The sequence below is a fragment of the Echinops telfairi genome, unplaced genomic scaffold, assembly GCF_000313985.2.
Source record: "Echinops telfairi isolate 266 unplaced genomic scaffold, ASM31398v2 ScPeMD7_3533;HRSCAF=4204_1, whole genome shotgun sequence".
NCBI classification, from domain to species: domain Eukaryota; kingdom Metazoa; phylum Chordata; class Mammalia; order Afrosoricida; family Tenrecidae; genus Echinops; species Echinops telfairi.
Window position 1 is genome coordinate 28,422,003 of NW_022107432.1, and position 21,456 is coordinate 28,443,458.

The 21,456-nt window shown below is 40.4% G+C and overlaps 2 protein-coding genes across 3 annotated transcripts in view; both read left to right on the forward strand.

The window, feature by feature from the left end:
- The window catches only part of BTBD9 (BTB domain containing 9), a 462,890-nt gene that overhangs the window by 70,698 nt on the left and 370,736 nt on the right, over positions 1-21,456 (forward strand). The window lies entirely within an intron of this gene.
- LOC105979361 (60S ribosomal protein L39-like) lies at positions 9,740-9,895 on the forward strand. Its single transcript, XM_045294864.1, has one exon. It carries the CDS (start codon positions 9,740-9,742, stop codon positions 9,893-9,895), a length of 156 nt encoding a protein of 51 aa, XP_045150799.1.

Sequence of the window (21,456 nt, forward strand, 5' to 3'; positions counted from 1 at the left end):
CTTTGTTTCTGTCCTGGAATCTCCTATAAGAAGTGTTGGTAGTGTTCCAAATGTTAGAAATTACATTGGTTGTTAATGAATCTAGGCCAGTATTGACTCCTCAGTAAACAAAACAATAAATAAAAACCATTGCCATTTAGTTGATTCTGACTCACAGTGTGCGTGAGTCACTGTGATAAAAGAGGCTAGAACCTGACCCATAGGGTTTCCAAAGCTGTAATGGTTATGGAAACAGATTGCCTCATGTTTGTCCTGTGGGGCTGGTTCAGACTACTGACCTTCTGGTTAACAGCTGACTGTATAATGACCATTATGCCACCAGCCTCCTGGACTCCTTCACCATCACCCTGAAACATGACCAAGGCTGAAGTGACTCTGGCCCTCTTAGATTGCCCATTCTTTCCAAGGTTATCAGGATGGATGGGCTCTTTGGTGTCCTAAACACTTGGAAGTCCTCTCAGTATAGTCTTTGAATTCTCAGAATACTTGAAATGCCAGTTTCTTTTCAAAGAGAACAATCTCTGCATATTCAGGATGTAAAGAGAAAATTGTGTTGCATTGGTAGCAGAAGAGACACAATCTGATGGGATGGGGAAAGAGTGCCCTTCCTGGCCTGATGTGTCTTCCATTTTTGAGGGGCTACATATTGCATTGTTTTTTTTCTCTTAATGTGCTTTTCTCAGATCACTATGGCTTTTTAATAGATGTTACAGAGTAATGGTAACTGTTTTTGTGTGGGAGATTAAAGGATGAGCTTGTCAGATTAACGTTAATTGGTGCATCTAATAATAGCCCAAGGAGATTTCTTGCTTCTCTGTCGTCATAGGAACTGAGGCAGAGCATTTGGACATGTCACTGTCAGAGCTCTTGATCCTCACTGAATTCCCTGCAGTGGCCTGACCATGTAGCCCTTCCTTCTATACTAGAGGCATGCGAGTTCTTTGCTGTGCTTTGTGCTATCCAGATTTCTGAAAGCGTTCTAAAAAGATGTGTGCTCTTTCACCAAACATTAATGACTGCTTTATGGTGTAATGATACATCTCCACTTGCCACGATCAGAACAGTAGGAAGGTAACCAAAAGCTCAGAGGAGGAACAAGTCCATACGAGCATCAGCTTCATCTGTCCTGAGATCTCGGTGGTGCCTGGCTCCCACCATTGACTCTTCTGACCAGGATCACAGTAAGTATTCCTGCATACAATGGGGGAAAATATGGAGCACAACTGAAAAAGCCTGACAAGCTAGAATACGAGAGAACAGAGAACTCCTTGAACCGATTGCCTTGAGACACTCTTTAAACTTCAAACTGAGACTACCTTTTAGTGCAACAACAGAGTTGCACACAGAACACAGTCTATTAACCCTAAGATTGGTGCCCTTCTTAAAAACTATCTTAATGAGACCAATAATCCAATAACAATGACTCAAAAGCAAAGATGAGATGATAGAGGCAGGGAAACTAGAGCACACAATTCCCTTTCTAGGAACAAACAGAACAGTTAAAGAGAATGTGGACACTGTGTTAATTAAATACAAATAATGCCGCTGAACAATATGACAATTATCAAATGGGTACCTAACTTGCTATGTTAAACTTTCTCCAAAATGGAATAAACCAATTATTTTTGAAAAAGAAAAAAGGTTAGTGACTGTTTTTAACTTAGGTCTATAAAGTTAGGTTCACTGGTATTAAAGCACATCGTTACAGGTACTTGGTAGTTGAGCCTGTCTCCTATTTAATTTTTAATTCGAAGAATGGCTCTGTGCTTTCAAGGAGCGTCACTTATTTTTATTTAAGATAACCTTGAATGCAAAGACCCTATGCCCTACTTTCTGCTCCAGTGAAGATGATCAGCCTTGGGAAATTGTGATTACCTGCCCTGAGATTTGAGGTTTTTTTGTAGGACTGGATTAAGGTGAGATTATTTTCTCCTTTTTGAGACTCCACTTATGAACTAGAATCATAAAAATTCAAGAATTGAGCCAAATTTTCCTTTGTTGATGACTGTGATTTAGTCTGTTATGTAACTGTAATATATAATTTACACATCCTGTAGATCATCAGTCTCTGTACAGAGTGACTATATTTAACTCTCACTTCTTTAGAAAAAGGAGAACATTACCAATTATCTTTGAAATGACTGTATTTGTGAAACATTGCACATGGATCTACCCTCTGTCTCCATTTTTAATTTTTGGTACATCAAGTAATACTTATGATTTATTCAATGCTTTATATATCTATAAAATACTTAAAGCAGACAGCCAGAGAGACCTTAGTAGCTGATGGCTAGATCTTCAGGCTCCCCATGGCTTCTATTGTCTAAACTAAGATCAACAGACATAATGCTTCTGTCACCTCTGTTAACATACAGGTTCAGAGGGAACAAAGGGTAAATCTCGTTTCACGGTTGTTCTTTGGTTGTGGAACGGAGGTAGAGAGAAGGGCTTTGGAATTAATCATTTAATGGTGAAGAGTTCTGTGCTTAGAAGTAAAAAAAAAATGTACTGTAGAGCACTTTCTTTTTCTCTACCCTGTGATGCCAATAGCTTCTGCGCATTTCAGAGAACGAGTTAAAGTTAGTCTCCTCGTAGTTTACCCTTTTAAGTCGTGTCCAGCTTCAAGCTCACATTCCATCATGATGTCTTTTAGACCAATTCACTTAGTTACTACCCAGCATTTTTGCCTTACTGCCCTGCCCTGGGCTCTGTTTATATGAAGTTGTCATGGGCTGAGAGGAAATGTTGACTGTGTTCACATAGGGTTGTGTTTCCTTAAAAAAGAAAGTCTTGAGTAAGAAAATGATGTTCTCATTAAATCAGGTTTTTAAAAGTAGGCGGGAGGAATTGTTATCGATCTAATGGATTTAATAGTTCATATACAAAGTCTTTGGAATAGGAGTAATATTCTGCAGCTGAGTTACTGTAGATTAATCCATCTTCTGACAGAATTCTGGAAGCATCTGTAAAATTGGAAAATTACTTTTTCTTTCCTTTTTCAGGCACAACTGGACTAAATGTATTTCCCAAATACTTTAGAATTAAATTATATCCACATAAATAGGTCTACTAAAATTTATATGAAAATTTGAAGTTGAATCATAAAATGAAAATATTAGATTCTTCTTGGCTACATTTATTCTGGTGCCAGTCTGTTTGGAAGGAGTGCAGTATTGAAGGGTAACCAGAGGTCACTTGTGGAAATTCTTTCTTTGTTAGACAGTTCTATAGTAACTAGTGGTGGTTCATTTCATTTTTCAGTTGGATAAAGTAGCCCTTTTAAGGTGGGTGATGAAGTCAGACATTTAAACTTCTCTTCAAGCCTTCCCCTTGACTCTTTTCAAACCCTTTTCTTTCATCCTACCCACTGGACAGCAAATCAAGAGGCCTCCTCCTTTGTCAGGGAAAGCCAGCCATTCCCTTTGCCCTCTTTGCCCTAACCTTAAATGAGTGGCTAGCTCTGTAAAGGTGTGAGGGCTCCCAGGACATGCCTTTTAATAAATTCGACAGTATACAGAAGTGTCTCTAAGACATGAAATGGGGTCAGCTTTGTTCATGTTTCTGTGCATCTTAACATAGACTATATATTCCTTTTATGCTTTGAAAACCCACAAGATGTTCAATTTGAGCAGCAGATATCATTTGAAGGTTCTCAAGGTAATAAAAAGTAAAACAATAATGACAGTGATAGTCCTATTAACTACAACTATGTGTGTTGGAAATGGAAAAAATGCCTACAGAATGTGGATCCTTTTTTAAAGCTACAGCTGAAAGAATGCACCACATTAGAAATAACAGCAACGCCCTGTTTGTAGAGAGCATTACAGTTGACAAAGACCTTTCCTCACACTTGATTTGAGTTGACTATAGATTTGTATGCTTTTGATAGGAAGAGGGTAGACTAATGGGACTCCCACGACTTCTTTACCTCTGGATCTAAGCTTCCCACCAGCAGCTTTATTTGGCATCCTTGTACTATTGGACTGGTTGGTTAGTCAGATAATCTGCTAGAAGTGGCAGCTTTTCTCCTCCATGTGTATCCCTTGCCTTCCTCTGCTTTACTCCTCACTGTCACTTTCCAGTTCACTTGCAGGAGCATAAGTAGCCATATTTATTTACACTTGTTCTGTGCTAGCATTTGCCTTTGTACTCAATGAGGTTTTTCTTTTATGAGACAGCTGGCAATTTGTTTTGACAGTCGAGACTTACATAGCCAGCTACCTTGGCTATGTTCCTGAGAGTACAAACATGAAAATATCCATTGGAGTGGGTACCGTACTGGTGAACTACAACCTGCTTCATCTCCCTTCAGCCCCCCAAAGCCACCAACTGGGTGTTTCTAGTTGGTGGCATTGGTGCTTCGGTGTGTCTACCTCTCCTATCCTGATAGTTTTACAAATCGATAATGAACTGTGAGAATAGCTACTAATAGATGGGTGTGAATGTGTTTGCTTATAAATCTCTTTCTGCAAAGTGAAATCATGTTTGGGTTGACTTGTATAAACAGTACCCTTAGTTTGATTTTAATGTCAGCACAAGGAACATTTGAATCATTTGAGTCAGGGTTGTTAAAAAGGACCCTGGGATTTCATCACCAAGAATGAGAACACTTCTCAAAACAGGTTTTTATTAAATAAATTTTATAAGCCAAGTAAGCCCCAGGATTTCTTGGAATCTATTAGGATCCATAAGGAGCTCTAGAGATAGATGTTGTCACCACAAAGTCAGTGGTGTTTCAAACTCACCAACCACTCTAGGGGAAAGATGAGGCTAGCGTTAAAAACAAGGTGTTAAAATGTATAGTCTAATAACATTAATGAGGGTATAAAAAGCTATGTTAACAAATTCGGTGGTTTTTCTTTTTTAATCATTTTATTGGGGGCTCGTACAATTCCTATCACAATCCATACATCCATCCATAGGAATTGTACGAGCCCCCAATAAAATGATTTTAAAAAACCCCACCAAATTTGTTAACATAGCTTTTTATACCCTCATTAATGTTATTAGACTATACATTTTAACACCTTGTTTTCATGTCTTACTTTATATACCGAACCTTAGCATTAGGCTATATGGAAATACTTATTTCTCAACCAGAAAATTCTATCTGTATAATAGCTAGTTAAACAAATTTTTATAGAGAATAGTTTGTATATGGTTTCATTTTTAAATCTACCCCTTCAGAGTTAAAAACTCACTGCTTTCTTATGGGTGGTGAGGATGTCTCCTGAAATGTATCAAACTAGAAAATATTTTTGGTCATTAAATGCTATGTTTCAAGGTGTATATTGATGGTTGATTGTCTCTAAAAGAATGTTTCTTTCCCCCCACCCCACCCCCAAGGGTCCAGCAAAGAAAGATTACCTCCCAGCAGCATAGTCTGCTCTGATATGAAAGTTAGTGAAAATTTTAGAGTTTGTTACACATGTCAAAGAAGACTTCAATCCAGTTCAGTAAGCAAGCTCCGAGCCTTTGCTAGGTGCTAGAGATGCTGTGGCAAATGAGCCCACTTCCCTGTTCTTAAAGAGCTCTCGTTGATTGGGAGAGTAATTTTACATGGGTCGTCTCAACTGGTGACATATAACTGGTCGTCACTATATGGTGTTTGGAATGCTCTTGTTCCATAGGCACTCCATGATGAACCCAGTGGTGCAGACCATCCCATCTCTCTCCTGGAAAACCTTGTGAGAGTTTCTTTCATTTCCCTGTGGATCAAGCTCAAAATCCCCCTTATGAACTTTGAAGAGGACCCTAGATGGTTTCGTTTCTTTTTCCTCTGTTTACTTACATCATAAGTTCAGTGTTTTTCCAGAAGTCCACCTTATATTTGAAATGATTTTCTTGTCATTTATCCAAGCAAGTCTTTGCTCCCCCCCCTCCATGTGGCACCGAATTCAAGTCTCTGAGAGGACAGTGAATCATCTCCCTCCCCTGAATTATGTTTAACGAATAAGCAATAGACATGTCAGATAATCCTCATAATTCAGATGGGATTCAAGTTGCACCAAAGGTTATTTACAAAATATTGTAGGAACTGAACACAGAAGAGAAAGTGATTCATTATTCCAAGGGTTCAGATGAAACAATATTTATTTAAGTCTTGAAGGATAAGTTGGAGTTTTCTAGGTAAAAGGTTGTTTTGGACAGAGGGACAATATTATGTGAATAGTTAACCAGTATCATGAAAGAACATGGCATGTACAACTATTTTTTTAAAATGAAAGAACATTTAAAGACATGGTGCTGCTATAGGTATGTACATTTATTTGGGGGACTGGTGCTAAAAGGTAGTGCTGCCAGCAGGATTTGCATGATAAACTCTGAAATGTAAAAGCCAACCGTATGTGCTTCTTTTACTTCCTGTGTACTAGCATATAATGAGTCGCTTGCTGTGACTGCTGGGTGCTCTCGAGCCAGTTTCGGACTCCTAGCAACCCCATGTGACAAGGGAGAACCAAGGCAGAGAGTCTCCGAGGAGGTAATCCTTGCAGGGGCAGACTGCCAGGCCTTTCTCCCACAGACCTACTGGGTGGGTTTCCAAATGCCAGCTGGTCAGTTAGAGGCCAGTTGCTTAAGTGTTGTGCCACCAGGGCTCCTTATGAGTGTTTGGGCATTTGAAGTTTATATTTATATCTCATAAATATATATCTTACATATATATTTTATAAAACATATGAAGCTAGAGTGGCTGGTTCTTTGGTCAGAGAGATAAATGTAAATAATTCTTGAAACCATTTTCATTCAACAAATACATGTGGAGGCTGTTGAACTTCCAGTGATATAAAGATGTTTCTGCCCTGTTTCTGCAATGCCTCTTCTCCAAACTCAGGACTTTATTCTCATTGCCATGAAGTAAATTCTGCATCATAGTGACCCATTACAGTGCCCGAGGAGCAGCTTGTGGTTTGAAACTAACTTTGTGGTTAGCAGCCCAAGTGATAATCCACTACAGCAGCAGGGCTGATTTATTAGATTGTGTGTTTGTGTGTGTGTGTGTGTGCGCGCACGCGCGCAAAATGTTGATTCTATGGCATTTTAGTATATAATATGTTTTATGCATACTTGCTACTAAAGCACTATGTCATTATTGCACTCTTTGAAAGGTTTGCAATCATTTTAACCCTCTCCACTGCTTTACTTCCAGAGTTTTCACTTGGCATTTTGAGGGGAATACAGGTGTTCAAAGGCTGGCATTTTTCTACGTATTGAACTTTTCTAGCAAATACTTACAAAGTCAAGAAGGCGGAGCATGCAGTATTATTGATGTGAAAACTGATTTGTACTGACCCTTTTAGGGCTAACATAGCTCAGCTGTCATTCTTTACTTCCAGTGTAAGGCAAAAGGAACATAGTTTAGCTGTAAGGGTGGAAAAAAGAATAAGATTGAAAAGCAAAATAGAGACTCTGTTTAAAGATTTCTCTCCTGATAGCATGTCGTTTTACCTGTGTGTGGATGAGCATTCAAACCTATTCTGAGGAGTACTTTAAATTTTTTCTTCCTCCTTCTAGCTACTGCGCCATTCCCTTATTTCCCTTTGCCATATATTTATTGCCAGACCATGTTGGGTATTGAATCACAACAGTAAACATTCATACTCCTTGCCCTCAGGGAAAGAAAAAGTTATTCTAAACTCTGGTTGTATATCAGATATACATATGATCAGCTTAATTGTACATACATACATACATATATACATACATACATACATACATACACTAAGAACCTGTGCTCTGAAGATTCTGATTTTGTGGGTCCGTGGTGGGTAGGTAGGGTTACCAACAAATTAGTAGGCAATCACAGTTCTCTAACAAAGCCCTGATGGCATAGTGGGTTACACATTGGGCTGATAACCACAAGGTTGGCAGTTCAAATCTACAATTACTCTACGGGACAAAGATAAGGTTTTCTGTTCCCACAAAGATTTACAGCCTCAGAAACCCAAGAGGACAATTCTTTTTTTTTTTTTTTAATCAATTTATTGGGGCTCATACAATTTATCACAATACATAGATCAATTGTGTAAAGCACATCTATACATTTGTTGCCCTCATTATTCCCAAAATTCGCTTTCCTCTTGGGTTCCCGGAATCAGCTCATTTTCCTTTTTTCCCCTCCCCCCTCCCTTTCTCCTCCCCTCTCCCCCATGCACCCTTGATAATTTATAAATTATTATTGTATCTTATATTACACTGTCTGGCGTCTCTCTTCACCCACCCCTCTGCTGCCCGTCCCCCAGAGATGAGGTTATATGTAGCTCCCTGTGATCAATTCCCCCTTTCTACACCCCCTTTCCCTCTTGGTATTGCCATTGTCACCCCTAGTCCTGAGAGGTTCATCTGTCCTAGATTCCCTGCGTTTCCAATTCCCATCTGTACCGCTGTGCATAATCTGGTCTAACCAGGTCTGCAAGGCAAAATTGGAGTCCTGGTAGTTGGGGGGAGGAAGCGTTTAAGAACTAGAGGAAGATTGTGGGTTTCATTATTGCTGTACTGTACCCTAAGTGACTCATCTCCCCACTACCCCCCTGCAAGGTATGTCCAGTTGTCTAGAGATGGGCATTGGGTCTCCATTACGTGCCACCCTCATTGACGAGGATATGATCCCCAACCCCCACCCCCGCCTTTGGTGTTTAAAGCCTGGTCCCTTTGGCCCTTCATGATCACACATGTTGGTGTGCTGCTTCCATGTGGGCTTTGTTGCTTCAGGGCTAGATGGCCGCTTGTTTACGTTCAAGCCTTTAACTCCCCAGACGCTATAGGTCTCGATAGCCAGGCACCATCAGCCTTCTTCACCACACTTACTTATGCACACATTTGTCTTCAGCGTTTATGTGTGGAAGGTGGTCACACAATGATGGTTTTTGTTCTTTGGTGTCTGCTGCCTGTTGCCTTCAACACTTCGTGTTCGCACAGGCTCATGTGCTTCTTCTCTGTGGACTTTGTTGTTTCCGAGCTAGATGGCCGCTTGTTTGCCTACAAGCCTTTAAGACCCCAGATGCTATATCTTTTGATAGCTGGGCACCATCAGCTTTCTTCACCACAGTTTCTTATGCACACATCTGTCTTCAGCGATCATGTTGGGAAGGTAGATATCATGAAATGACCATTTAGCTGAGCAAGGTGCTCTTGTATTAGGGGAGTGCATATGAGGAGGCCCAATGGAGGACAATTCTTTTCTCTCCTATTGTATAGCCATAAATTGGAATTGATATGATGGCAGGGGAAAGTGGGGCTAGAGAGGATGGTTTGAGAACAGTAAGGAGGCAAACGTAGTATCTTAGAGGCTCAGGATTGGTGGAAGGGAACTCAGGTAGAAGGGGGCTATATTGGCAGTAAAGGTGATAAGTTCAGTTTAAACATGTTGAATATGAGATGTAATTGGATATCGAAGTAGACATGTCGGCTAGACAATTAGGCAAATAGTCTGAAGCATGAGAATAAGATTTGGGCTAAAAATAAAGACCTGAGACATATTTGCATGTAATAGTAGAGTGGGTAGTAGTGGATAACCTGACTCAACAGTGATTGGGAGCACTAGCATTTTAGAATAGGAGGAGAAGAGGAGGAGTATCTTAGAAGGAGGCTGAGAAGAAGCGGTCAGGGTAGGAGGGAAATCAAGAGGATGCATTGATATGTATTCTGATCAACAGAATTAAGTATCACAGAGAGGTCAGTAAGAAATGTCCACCAGCTCTCAGTTTCTCTGCCATCCTGAGTGTGGTGTTGCTCCTTTACCATGTCGTCTCATAAGACTTTCAGGATCAAGAGATTCCTGGCCAAGAAACAGAAGCAGAATCGGCCCATTCCCCAATGGAGTCGAATGAAAACCAGTAATAAAATTAGGTCCAACTCCAAGAGAAGACTTTGGAGAAGAACCAAGCTGGGTCTGTAAGGAGCCCCCTGAGGGATGACCACCATTTTCCCAGGCTCAAATAATGTTGTGTTGCATTAAAACTTTTGTCCCCATCTGATCAATTGAACTTCTGTTGGCAAATAATCTGGTTTATTCTTTGGTTTTTTGCTTCCTCATCAAGTCTAACAAATAATATAAGGCTGTTGGTTAAAAAAAAAAAAAAAAGAAATGTCCACCTGCTTTCCAAAAGGATGTTGCTATACACAGAGGGGAAGCATTTATATGGTATGGAAAGAGGAAAAATAATATATTCATAAGTAGACGATTCTTTTCAGAAGTTTGGGATGACAGAGATAGAACGGATGGGTGCTAACTAGAGGCAGAGGGGTTGAAGTCTGTGTATTGCTTCCCAGAATGATTATTGATTAGGCAGGTGTCCTCTCTGAGCCAAACTGCTATCTGCTGAGAATAGAGTCTGGTCCTCATTGAACTTAATTCTAGTGAAAAACTTCATGTAGTAAATGAATATCAAACAAATATAAGTAGAAGTGCTATGAAAGAAAAAAAGTAGACCGTTATAGTTGAGAAAAACGTGCAGGTGCCTAGGTAGTGTGACCATGGAAAAGCTATGTGAGGAGGAATCATTTAAAATTGAGACCTGAGTGATGAGAAAGAGCAAGGAAGGTGAAGTATCTAAGAAAGCTTATTTCAAGCAGCTAGATCATCAAGTTTATTGGTCCTGGGCTAGAAAGGAATTTTGTTGTAATCCACAAAATCGCAAAAAGTATTTATGGTCAGAGGGAGGTGAGCTAAGGAAAAGTAATATGAGATGGTACTAGAGAGGTAGGCAATTATGAGATCACCTGGGTAACAGACTATGATATTAATTTATATAACTCAGGAACCGTGGGAAACCATTAGGCAAGTTTAAGCAGGAGTGATTTAAGTTGTAACAGTCACAGTGACTGCTTTGTATGGAGTGGGTTATACATGGAGGTGGGTCAAGACTAGCAGCGGGAGATCAGGTGGATTCAGCTGGTAGCAGGGAAGGTAAAGAGAAGAGGATGGATAATGAAATAAATTGTGAAGATTGAATTGACATGATTTAGTGAATGTAAGAGGAGGAATGAATGAGATCATCTGAGAAGAAAATGTAGGACCTAGCCCTGAAGAATGCCAGCAGCTTGAGGCTAGAAAGGGGAGAAGGCACTTGCAGAAAAAGCAGAGCAAGCAATCCATGAGGTGGGACAAAACCAAGCCGAAGGGGTACCAGGCAAGCTGAGAGAAGACAGTTCAGGAGTGAAAAAATAAGTAACTCTGTTGAATCTTTCTAATGGGGTTGAAAAAAGGAAAAAAACTGCCTAGGGATTTGGCATAATCTAGATCGGGCGTCCTCAAACTATGGCCTGTGGGTCACATGCAGCCCGCCGAGGACATTTATCCAGCCCGCCGGGTGTTTTTGCCTCGTTTGTTTTTTTCACTTCAAAATAAGATATGTGCAGTGTGCATAGGAATTTGTTCATAGTTTTTTGTAAACTATAGTCCGGCCCTTCAGCGGTCTGAGGGACAGTGAACTGGCCCCCTGTTTAAAAAGTTTGAGAGGACCCCTGATCTAGATGAATGGTTATCATTGAAAAAGTCTTTCCAGTGTGGTGAGGACAGGAGGTAGAGCGGGAAAGGAAGTGAGGAAGTAGAGGAGCTAACATCCTGAAACTCCGGCCAGGCTGACTGATAGAGATCAGATTCCGTCTTTTAAGGACTCTTAGATGGTCCTGGCATCTTATTCAACCTTTCACTATTGATAAGCATTTACTTTGATTTTATTTTGATAGAATGCTGAAATAATCCTTGCCCGTGTTTCCATATTCCAACGTGTTCTCTCTCTCTCTCTCTCTCTCTCTCTCTCTCTGTGTGTGTGTGTATTCCATACTTACAAATGGATTAATTTATTTTGAGGAAAGGGTTCTAGAAGTGTCCTTACTAGGTTTTATATATAATGAAATTTTAGTTGGTGTGTTAGGGTTCTCTAGAGAGATAAAACCAAATTCCTGATAATATAATATATTTATATATAAAGATAATTAGATATATAATGAGAAATGAACTGTTAAATCATATACAGATAAATATACAATACAAGAAATAAACAGTTAAATTAGAAAGCACTATGAATGGTTTAGTGCAACTCACGTCCATGAGAGAAAGTTGAGAGACTAGCAGTCCTTCAAGTCTCTGTCTGATGCCAGATCTTCCTCTATTTGTAGAGAGAGCTAGGCTATGTCAGCACAGCAGCCAATCACAAGGCAGGTCACCAACCACCAGTCCCCAGCTCCAGAGAAGTCTTAAAGGGACCTCAACTTACAGCAACACAGTCCACAGGCTAGGCGTCCCACAGGCAGTGTAGCCTTTAAATTGAGGCACAGAACAAGCAAGGCAGCCGCATACTGCTCCGATGATCACAGAGCGAGAGACAAGAAAGGCAAGGCTCACCAAGCCATCCATCTCTCTGCCCCTCAGTCAATCCCACCTGTGTTTATCAGCCAGGCTGGCACAATAAACTATCTCAGTTGGTATTACTGCTTACTTTATCCAGTACAACAGTTCATATTTTCACCAGCAGGTGATGAGAGATTGATGATGCAGGAGAAAGGGGATCAAATTGAAAATACGAAGTCCTTGAATGGATAAGAAGATATGGGGTCTTCTTAAGTACATGACAGCAAGAGGGGCATTTTTTCCATTGTAATGGGGAAGGGGAGGAGGTGCCCATTGAAGGCAGTCACACTAGGAAGTTACATAGTCTCAGTGAAATAAAATATGAAATCAGTTGGAAAGGACTTGGGGAAAAAAAATCAATAGTAAAGTTCTCAAAAAAAGTAGAAAAGGAATGTAGTAGATTTGCTGGGCCATATTGTTTAAAACAACACCTGATTGTGTGTGTTTTCTCTAGCTATGCATAGGTACTTGAAGGTGCCATGATGGCATTGTGGGTTAAGTGTTGGGTTGCTAACCAAAAGGGCCACTAGTAACTTATGGAAGAAAGATGAGGTTATGTGCTTTCCTAAAGATCTACAGCCTCAGAAACCCCGTGGAACAGTTCTCCTGTGTGTTATGGGGTTGCTATGAGTCAGAATTGACTTGATGGCAGTGGGTTTTGATTTCATATATTTATTTCGGTATGTGTTCAGAGAACATGGATAGTGGATATCACTTACAGCTGGAGTTTGTCCTGCAAGTGTGATGGAAAGAGAGGGGCAAGGGAAAAATTATTTGGCAAGGTAATGATTATACAATAGAACACAGAATCAAAACTGAGCAAAAAAAGACAAGGAAGGGGCTGCGAAAGGGTGGTGGGATTAAAAGGTTTAATGAGGGGGCTGCGATTTTAGCAATATGGTTACTAAAGCATAAGAATGGGAAGGAGAATTAGAGTATAGAATGTTAACTGAAAATTTTGGAAGGGACATGATTTCTTTTGACCGAGTCAGAGTTGTCCATGAATTTGGGTCACTGAGATGTAGTGGGGAAAAGTCCTTGGAGACCGGGATAGGACCTAAGAGACCAGGGTATTGTTTGCATAGCATATAGCCATATGATGGCAGGAGCAGCAGAAGATTCTTAGCCAATGGCATGAGTTTGGTGGGATGATTATTTGCTGAGAATGATTGTGGGGTTCATAGATAACAATGATAGAGGTAGGTAGAGCTTTAGCTTCAATAGCAGGGAGATTCGTAGGACAAGTTACAGGACGGATAGTAGTCATTTTGGATTAGTAGTAGGAAATGAGTGTGGTTACTTTAGTTTCATAATAGTTCTTTTTCTTCATTAATACAGCACCGTACTGTGCACCTGGACCATATCAATATCCTATCTGCCTCTACAGATTTTTATTGATTTGTTTACCTTATTAATTTATTTGCCTTCCAGCAGAATGCTTGCTTACTTTGCGTATCAACTTACTGCCATTTGTCCATATGGACATCCTTTGAGAATATGGTGAATGGTGAGAGTTCTTGAGCCTCTTTCTCTAGCAGTCTTTTCTTTCCTACCGACTGGTACTGTGCAGTGCAATTTGAACGCTGTAGGAGTTGAGAAACTGAGGAGTGAGCTTTCCCTGGAATAAGAACGGAACATGCAAGATTAAAAAGTTAACTGGCTTCCAAAATGTTGGAAATATAGTACTAACAAGAAGATCATACAACCATGGAAAAATATTAATTCTCCCATTAACATGCTCATATTGTTTCATGGATAGTAAAATGAAGGAACATTAAGTATTATTCGTATTCCATATCAGTGACCTCAGCTTTGAAAGGAGGCTTCTCCTTTTGAACAAAATTACAGAATCTCATGTGAGAAAGGATCATAGAACAGCTGGTCTATCTACTCATTCTAACATTTCAATTTCCCCATCAGCACTCCACTAGCTAGCTATATGTTCCACACATGCTCATTCTTATATCTCTATAAGTAGTAGGATTTCTAAGAACAGAAACCAGGTCTGCACTGATACCAGCACATTGCAGATTGCTGTCTCTGTATACCCAAGGGTCTGGCTTACTCTACAAGACGCCAAGAGATAGGATGAATTGATGGTCTAAACTCTTAGGGACTGGAATGAAAGAAAGAACAGATACAAAAGGGCCAACAAAATGCCTTCACAGCTGTGATGGACAGGTATTGAGTGCATACCATGTTTTAGCTTGTTCATAAAACCCAAATGCGAAGCACTGAAAATAGTAACACTCAATATCCGCTTCTTATGTTTTTCACTATGAAGACACATTTGACCACAAAAAATATTCTAGAACTTTAAATAACTTTAAGTTAGCAGTTTTACTTATAAGACCCACTGAGAAAATGACAAAAAGCAATTGTGATTTTGTTGTTTTTGTTGTTGTTAGGTGCTATCAAGTTGCTTCCAACCCATGTATACGCTATCTGTGTTGCATACATTATACAGTTGGCATACAGGCAGTAAGTAGTACGTAGTTGCCCATGAGATTTGCAGAAAACTCTTGCAGATAACACTGTTCTTGGCCCTTGTAACCATTCCACCATCTTGACCCACAAGTTGGAAACTACAGTTTTATGTATGATTCTCCCCCTACTCCCCCACTCTTTCAGAAGCCATTTGTCAGTTCTTGTCACCAGTGTTAAAGGATCTCGTGGTGGAATTGCTGTGGGGTTGTTTTCAGCCATTGTGACTTCGGTATCTTTAATTAAGATGGCTAGGTATCATAAAGAAAAGCCAGAGGTGAATGTGCATGCTTCTGGCGCTCTTGCTTCTCTTCTCTTGCACTTCCTGTGCCACGAGCAATGGCTGGGCATTTGCAGATTGAGCATATCTCACCTGAGCCGTGAAATGTTGTGGAGAGCTAAGGGAAGAGAATTGTATTGAGAGAGTTAATACTGAGTTAGAGGAAAGGGGAAATGTGGTAATAGTGCAAGGGGAGGAGTAAGAAATTAAATGGTATCTTTTTAGAAGTCTGCCTTATTGCAGTCTGCATGGCTCCTTGGGGATTTTTCTACTGAGTACAAGAAAATCAGCAAGCACTTCTTGAAAAAAACAGATGAAATTACAGCCATAAATTTTTATTTTTTTCATGGTATAAAACCCTTAATTTAGATGGGGAGGGTTTATTACCAGTGTTTTCTTGGCATGACTAAGTTCAATTAATTTCAGATGACAAGACCCCTCCCCCCTCCCCTGCATTACCCTCTTCCCCCCCAATGTGTGGAAAATACAATTTGTTATTGGTTTGCCTTTGGCTCTGGAGACCTCATTAAGAGCCCAAGAAAGGGATTCTATCTCTCTTGCTTTGACACCTTTCTGTTTTCTGCTGGATTCAGACTATTTGCGCGCTCTCTCTCTCTCTCTCTCTCTCTCTCTCTCACACACACACACACACACACACACACACACGGAGGGGAGGGAGTGGGGGGAACCTAGCAGATAAAGTGTTGATGTTTATACCTTTTAAAAAGTTATTTGAAATAGCTAATCAAGTTAAGAAATTGTCACTACAGTCAGTGTTCAGCCAAGATATGGAACATTGCTTAAGATGAAGTCTCTAAAAATAATGTGGGCTCATTTAGACAGGAAAACTCATTTAGCTCTTTTGACAGTTCATATGTAACAGACCTGGCTGTTTGAAAAGAAGCAGGGCTTCAAACCAATTTGTACTGGTTTAATCATGACTATGATGAAGCAAATTTGTGAGAGATCTGAATTTTAAAAATTCGGGCGAAAGAACAATAACTAATATAGGAAAAATGATGACTTGAAGATCTGTATTGGGTTGGAATAGGTAAAGTGAGTCCTAATGGCATTGTTGGTCATGTGTTGTACTGCTAGCCACAAGGTCAGTTCAAATCCACCAGCTGCTCCCTGGGGGAAAGATGAGACTGGCTGCTCCTGTAACAATTGACAACCTCAGAAACCCAATAGTCACTCTGGGTTGGAATTGACTGGATGGCATAGAGTTTGTTTTGCTTTTTATGGATATGGGAGGTTGGATTGTTGCCAGGCCTGTGGAGATCAACACACAAAGTGATGTGCTTTGTTGTCATCTTTGAGTCGGTCATTGGTGTTTTAAACTCTGCTGGTTCAGGGATTTGCTTCCTCCCCCCACCCCCACCCCTCAACAGGCACACTGCCCTTGTTTTCTAAGAAGGTGATTAAGTGTCTAGCAGGACATCAACCCATAATTTTTCCTGTTCCAGCTATTGTTTCAGTTATTCCCGTGAAAGCAGGAATGAAATGTCAACAAAATTATTTATTTATTCACACTCTTAAGACATATCATGCTATACCCTCAAGCTCTTGTTTCTATCAGAACACTGTGAGCATAGCTTGCAAACAAGGGAAATAATCTATGGTGTTGTGTTTTGTCTTTCTCTGCATGGCAGTATAGAATCTATTGTGTGTGAATAAAAGGAGTCACAAGAGATTCATTACTGTTTGTGAAGAGAACTGTCTGTGTCTTTCTGCATGTGTTTCTTTATTTTACTTACAAAGCAGATATAAAAAATTAGAATTGGGGTGATGGAGAATATATATTGAATAAATAAGCAATTCAAACAAAAGTTTTACTATTATGACTAATAAATGCCTTATTTCAGAGGCTGGAGTATTAGAATCTTCTTACATTAAGTGCTTGACAATTAATTAACTGTTGTCTATAAAGGTCCCAAGATGACAACTTAAATAATATTATTAGGAGTAGTTGGATTAGTAATAATAATATTCAAGTGCCATTGGTAACAATGAGGAGATTTAAAAATAAAGATAAATGCGTGCGATCGTAGTCAAAGTGATTTGTGTGCTGAATGCCAAGCAGGCGGTCTCTGTACACAGTGCTTTCTGAGCCTGCGGTGTGGAATGGGCAGCACTTGGCACTGTGTTCTGAGGAGAAAGAAATAAAAGTGCTTATTTGTTAATATCTTTTCTTTGCTCTTTTGTGTGTTGCTTAACCCCTTGTCAAAATAGTGTTCACTTAGCAAAATAAAAGAGAAAATAATAAAGCAGACAGAAAATATGCTTGGCAGAAGGCCAAATAGAAGAGATAAACCCCTAGCAGTTGCTGACAGGCATTGTTTAGACTCCAAAGATGCTAGATCATTTACTGGTATCTTTAGATTACTATTATTTTTTAATGTAGAGCTTTCAAAAAAATATAAACTCCCTGACATTGAGTCAATGCTAACTCCTAGGGACCCTGTAATACAGGTGCTTCCCTGTGAGTTTCCAAGACTGTAACTTACGGGGGTGGAAAGCTCCGGCCTTCTCCCGTAAACAAGAACTAGTCCAGTGCAAATAATGAGGAGTAATTACCAAAGTGATGATATGCATGAATTCTCTTTGTGAAAAGTAGAGATTGAAAGAGGAATGGAAGGGAAAAATTTGTTTTAATTTTAATAAATCATTTTATCGGGGGCTCTTACAGATCTTATTACAATCCATACATCAATTGTATCAAGCACATTTGTACATATGTTGCCATCATCATTTCCAAAACATTTTCTTTCTATTTGAGCCCTGAATATCAGCCCTTTTTTCCCCTCCCTCCCCAACCCTCCCATCCTTGTGAACCCTTGATAATTTATAAATTATTTTCATTTTCATATTTTACACCATCTGCTCTCTCTCTTCACCCACGTTTCTGTTGTACGTTCCCCTGAGGGGGGTGGGGGTTAGGTTTGTATGTTGATCATTGCAATCGGTTCCCCCTTTCTTCCGCTTCTCCCCCATCATCCCCATACCCTCATTTATCGTTACTCCCATTATTGTTCCTGAGGGATTTATCAGTCCTGGATTCCGTGTGTTGAGAGCTCTTATCTTTACCAGTGTACAGACTCTGGTCTAACCAGATTTGTAAGATAGAACTGGGCTCATGATAATGAGGTGGGGGGTAGCATTAAGAACTGGAGGAATGTTGTGTGTTTCATCGGTGCTATACTGCACCCTGGCTGGCTTGTCCCTTCCTTGTGGTCCTTCTGTGAGGGATGTCCAATTGTCTAGATGGGCTTTGGGTGTCCACTCTGGCCCCCCTCATTCTCATCGATATGATTGTTTGTTTTGGGTCTTCTCGTGCCTGATACCTAATCCTGTTGACACCTAGTGATCACACAGGTTGGTGTGCTACTTCCATGTGGACTTTGTTTCTTTACTGCTAGATGGTCGCTTGTTCAACTTCAAGCCTCTAAGACTCCAGATGCTATGTCTTGTAATACATGGGCACTATCAGATTTCTTCACCACCTTAGCTTATGCACCCACTTTGTCTTCAGTGATCATATCAGGAAGGTGAGTATCACAGAATGTCAGATTATTAGAACTAAGTGTTCTTGAGTTGAGGGAGGACTTGAGTAGAGACCCAATGTCCATCTGCTACCTTAATACTTAACCTATAAACAGGTACATAGCTCTATATCCCTATTCTAATATATTAATATATTTACATGCCTATTTTTTATACCTCTATAAATGTCTTTTGCTTCCTAGTTCTTTTCCTCTATTTCCTTTTTTCTCCTGTCCTACTGTCATGTTCTACCTTCATTCAGCTCTCTGTACTTCCTCTCGGCTACATTGCACTTGATTGAACCCCACCAGGCATTCTATGTCCTACTCGCCATCAATTTTAGATCTCTTCTTGTTTCCTTGTCTCTGGGTTTGTTGGCTCCCCCTATCCCTTAACCCCAACCTCCTCCTCTCCCTGGTCCCCCTGGAATCTCAGTTGTTTTCTCCTCAGGATTGTTTATCCTGCCTATCTTATATAGCTAGACATGAAAAAAAAGGTGGGGGGAAGATAGCCTATGAATAGTTCCAGGTCTGTCTGCTGACTCTTCTGAATATTTTCCGATTGGGTCTGATGCAGTGCCAAGCTGTGTGCCGCAGTGACTCCCCCCTCCCCCCTCCAGGTCCAAAGTCTATTTTCAGCATTCCTTGAGGACTTTGTTGCTTTGCTCCCCTTGCTGCTCTGTTGCACTTCCTTTGTGTTGCATCCTGGTGCGTGTGGGGGGTCAAACGGGGCCCAATTCCAGTACTGTATCTCTGGTGCTATCCCTTGTAATGCTGTGGGTCAGTAAGGGGACATCGTGTCTCCTGTTGAGACCAACTGTACAGTCCTTTTTATGCATTGGCTGCTCTGAGTGGAAATGTTGTCCTCGAAGCTTGGTGGGCCAGGATGCTGTCCACTGCAGAGGACAGCACTGCCCAGGGAGAGTGGCAAGTCTGCAAAGACTACATGGGAGCAAACTAAGAGGGAGGGAGGGAGGGAGAGAGAGAGGAGAGAGAATGAACACACAGTGTCCTGGGCTTTTGGATTTGTAGAATAAAATAATTTAAAATCGGATGGTATACCAGAGGCAGGAATGCTCACCAAATAGTTGGTGTGCCCCCTTCTGATACCCAATTCTATTGCATTTGGACTTGGGTTGTGTGACTTGCTGAGTCCAGTGGACTGTGAATGGAAGGGATGTGTGCCACTTTGGGGCGGAGGCATTCAGAAGCTAGTGTGTTCCCGCTCTCTGTTTTCCCTGATGACCTTGGAAGGCCCCCGTTGAGAAAATAACATCACAAGATGGAGGAAACTTGGATAGCTGAGCCTCCAGATGAAAGAGCCCCACTAGCCCACATTAGGTTTTGTATGAACAAGAAATACACTTGTGGGTGGTAACGGCAAGTGTATTTTGCAACCACAGCACAGCGTAACATTACCCTGACTTGGACAGTTGGGATCTTAGAAATGCTCTTCTTAATACTTCCCCGAGTATTATGACTTATGGCTATGTGTAGAACAGGGAATAGAAGAACTCTGTGTGTGCTAGTTTAATAGACAAGCTATGGCAGGTAGGAAAGCAGAGATACCGCCACTGGTAGGGGAATAATAAAACTGAAAGCCCTAGGTGGGCACTACTGACTTCCAGCTACTGTGCTTTTCATCTGCTGTTGTATCTGTTCGTCAGAACATGCCTTAAAGGAAGCAGTAGTCACATGTGTAGTTGCACTTTAGGATGACAATGGTAGCTGATTACAGATTCTGTAGTCTGTTACACTCCTAAACTTTGAACTTGATGGTACCTTAATCCCCCTACCAACACAACTTCCTCCCACACTTTACTCCCATATTAAACTTTTATTGAATGAATTCTTGAATGTAAGGTTTCTATCCACATTTTATTCTATCTGAAGTAAGGTCTCACTACAATTGTGTAATGAGAGAGATTAAAATTACTTGCAACGATTTTTCAGGAATCATTTGCCGAGTTAACAGGGAGGATGGTGAAGTGAAGTTTCTAGACTAGATGGTTTACATAGTGCATTGGTCATTTCAGATGTCTGCCTCATTTATTTAAAAATTTTTTAGAACTTATTGCGATTTGAGTGAAAGTTTACAAAGCAAATTGGTTTTTCATTCAACCAAAAATGACATAGATTTCCAGTCCCCACACTGTAATGGCAGTTTTTCTACTTCCTTTGTGTTTACTGTTTCCATCCGTCCTTCTCTATTTTCCATTCCTGCCTTCTGAGTTTTTATCCCTAGGCAAATGCTACCCTTTTTATTGTTCCAAGTAGTAGTACCTCCCTGGTGCTATATAGTGTAGACCTGTCTTGTTTGGCTGAGAGTTGTGTTCTATGGTGAGTTCCATGCAAGTCCTGAAGATTGAGTAAGGGCCATTTGGAGTTCCAGGGGTACCACAAGCCTCTATCAGATCAGTAAGCCTGGCCTTTTTTCTATATTTTAAAATGTTCTACACTTTTCTGCCATTCTTTTCAGGACCCTTTATTGTGATACTTTGCAGAAAAGTCAGTAGTGGTAGTGGGGTACCATCTAGTTCTTTTGGTCTCAGTCCTTTGAACTAATTATTTTTCACACATCTTTGATTTTCTTCACTCCTTTTTAAAAAATAATTTTATTAGGGGCTCATACAACTCTTATCACAATCCACACATACATCAATTGTGTAAAGCACATCTCTACATTCATTGCCCTCATCTCTCTCAAAATATTTGCTCTTCACATAAGCCCCTGGCATCAAATCCTGATATCTTGCCCTGTCCGACATCTCCCTTCACCGTTTTCTGTTATCCGTCCC

What these genes read in the sequence shown, in the direction of transcription:
- LOC105979361 (XM_045294864.1), top strand. Translation starts at nt 9,740, where the DNA reads ATGTCGTCTCATAAGACTTTCAGGATCAAGAGATTCCTGGCCAAGAAA.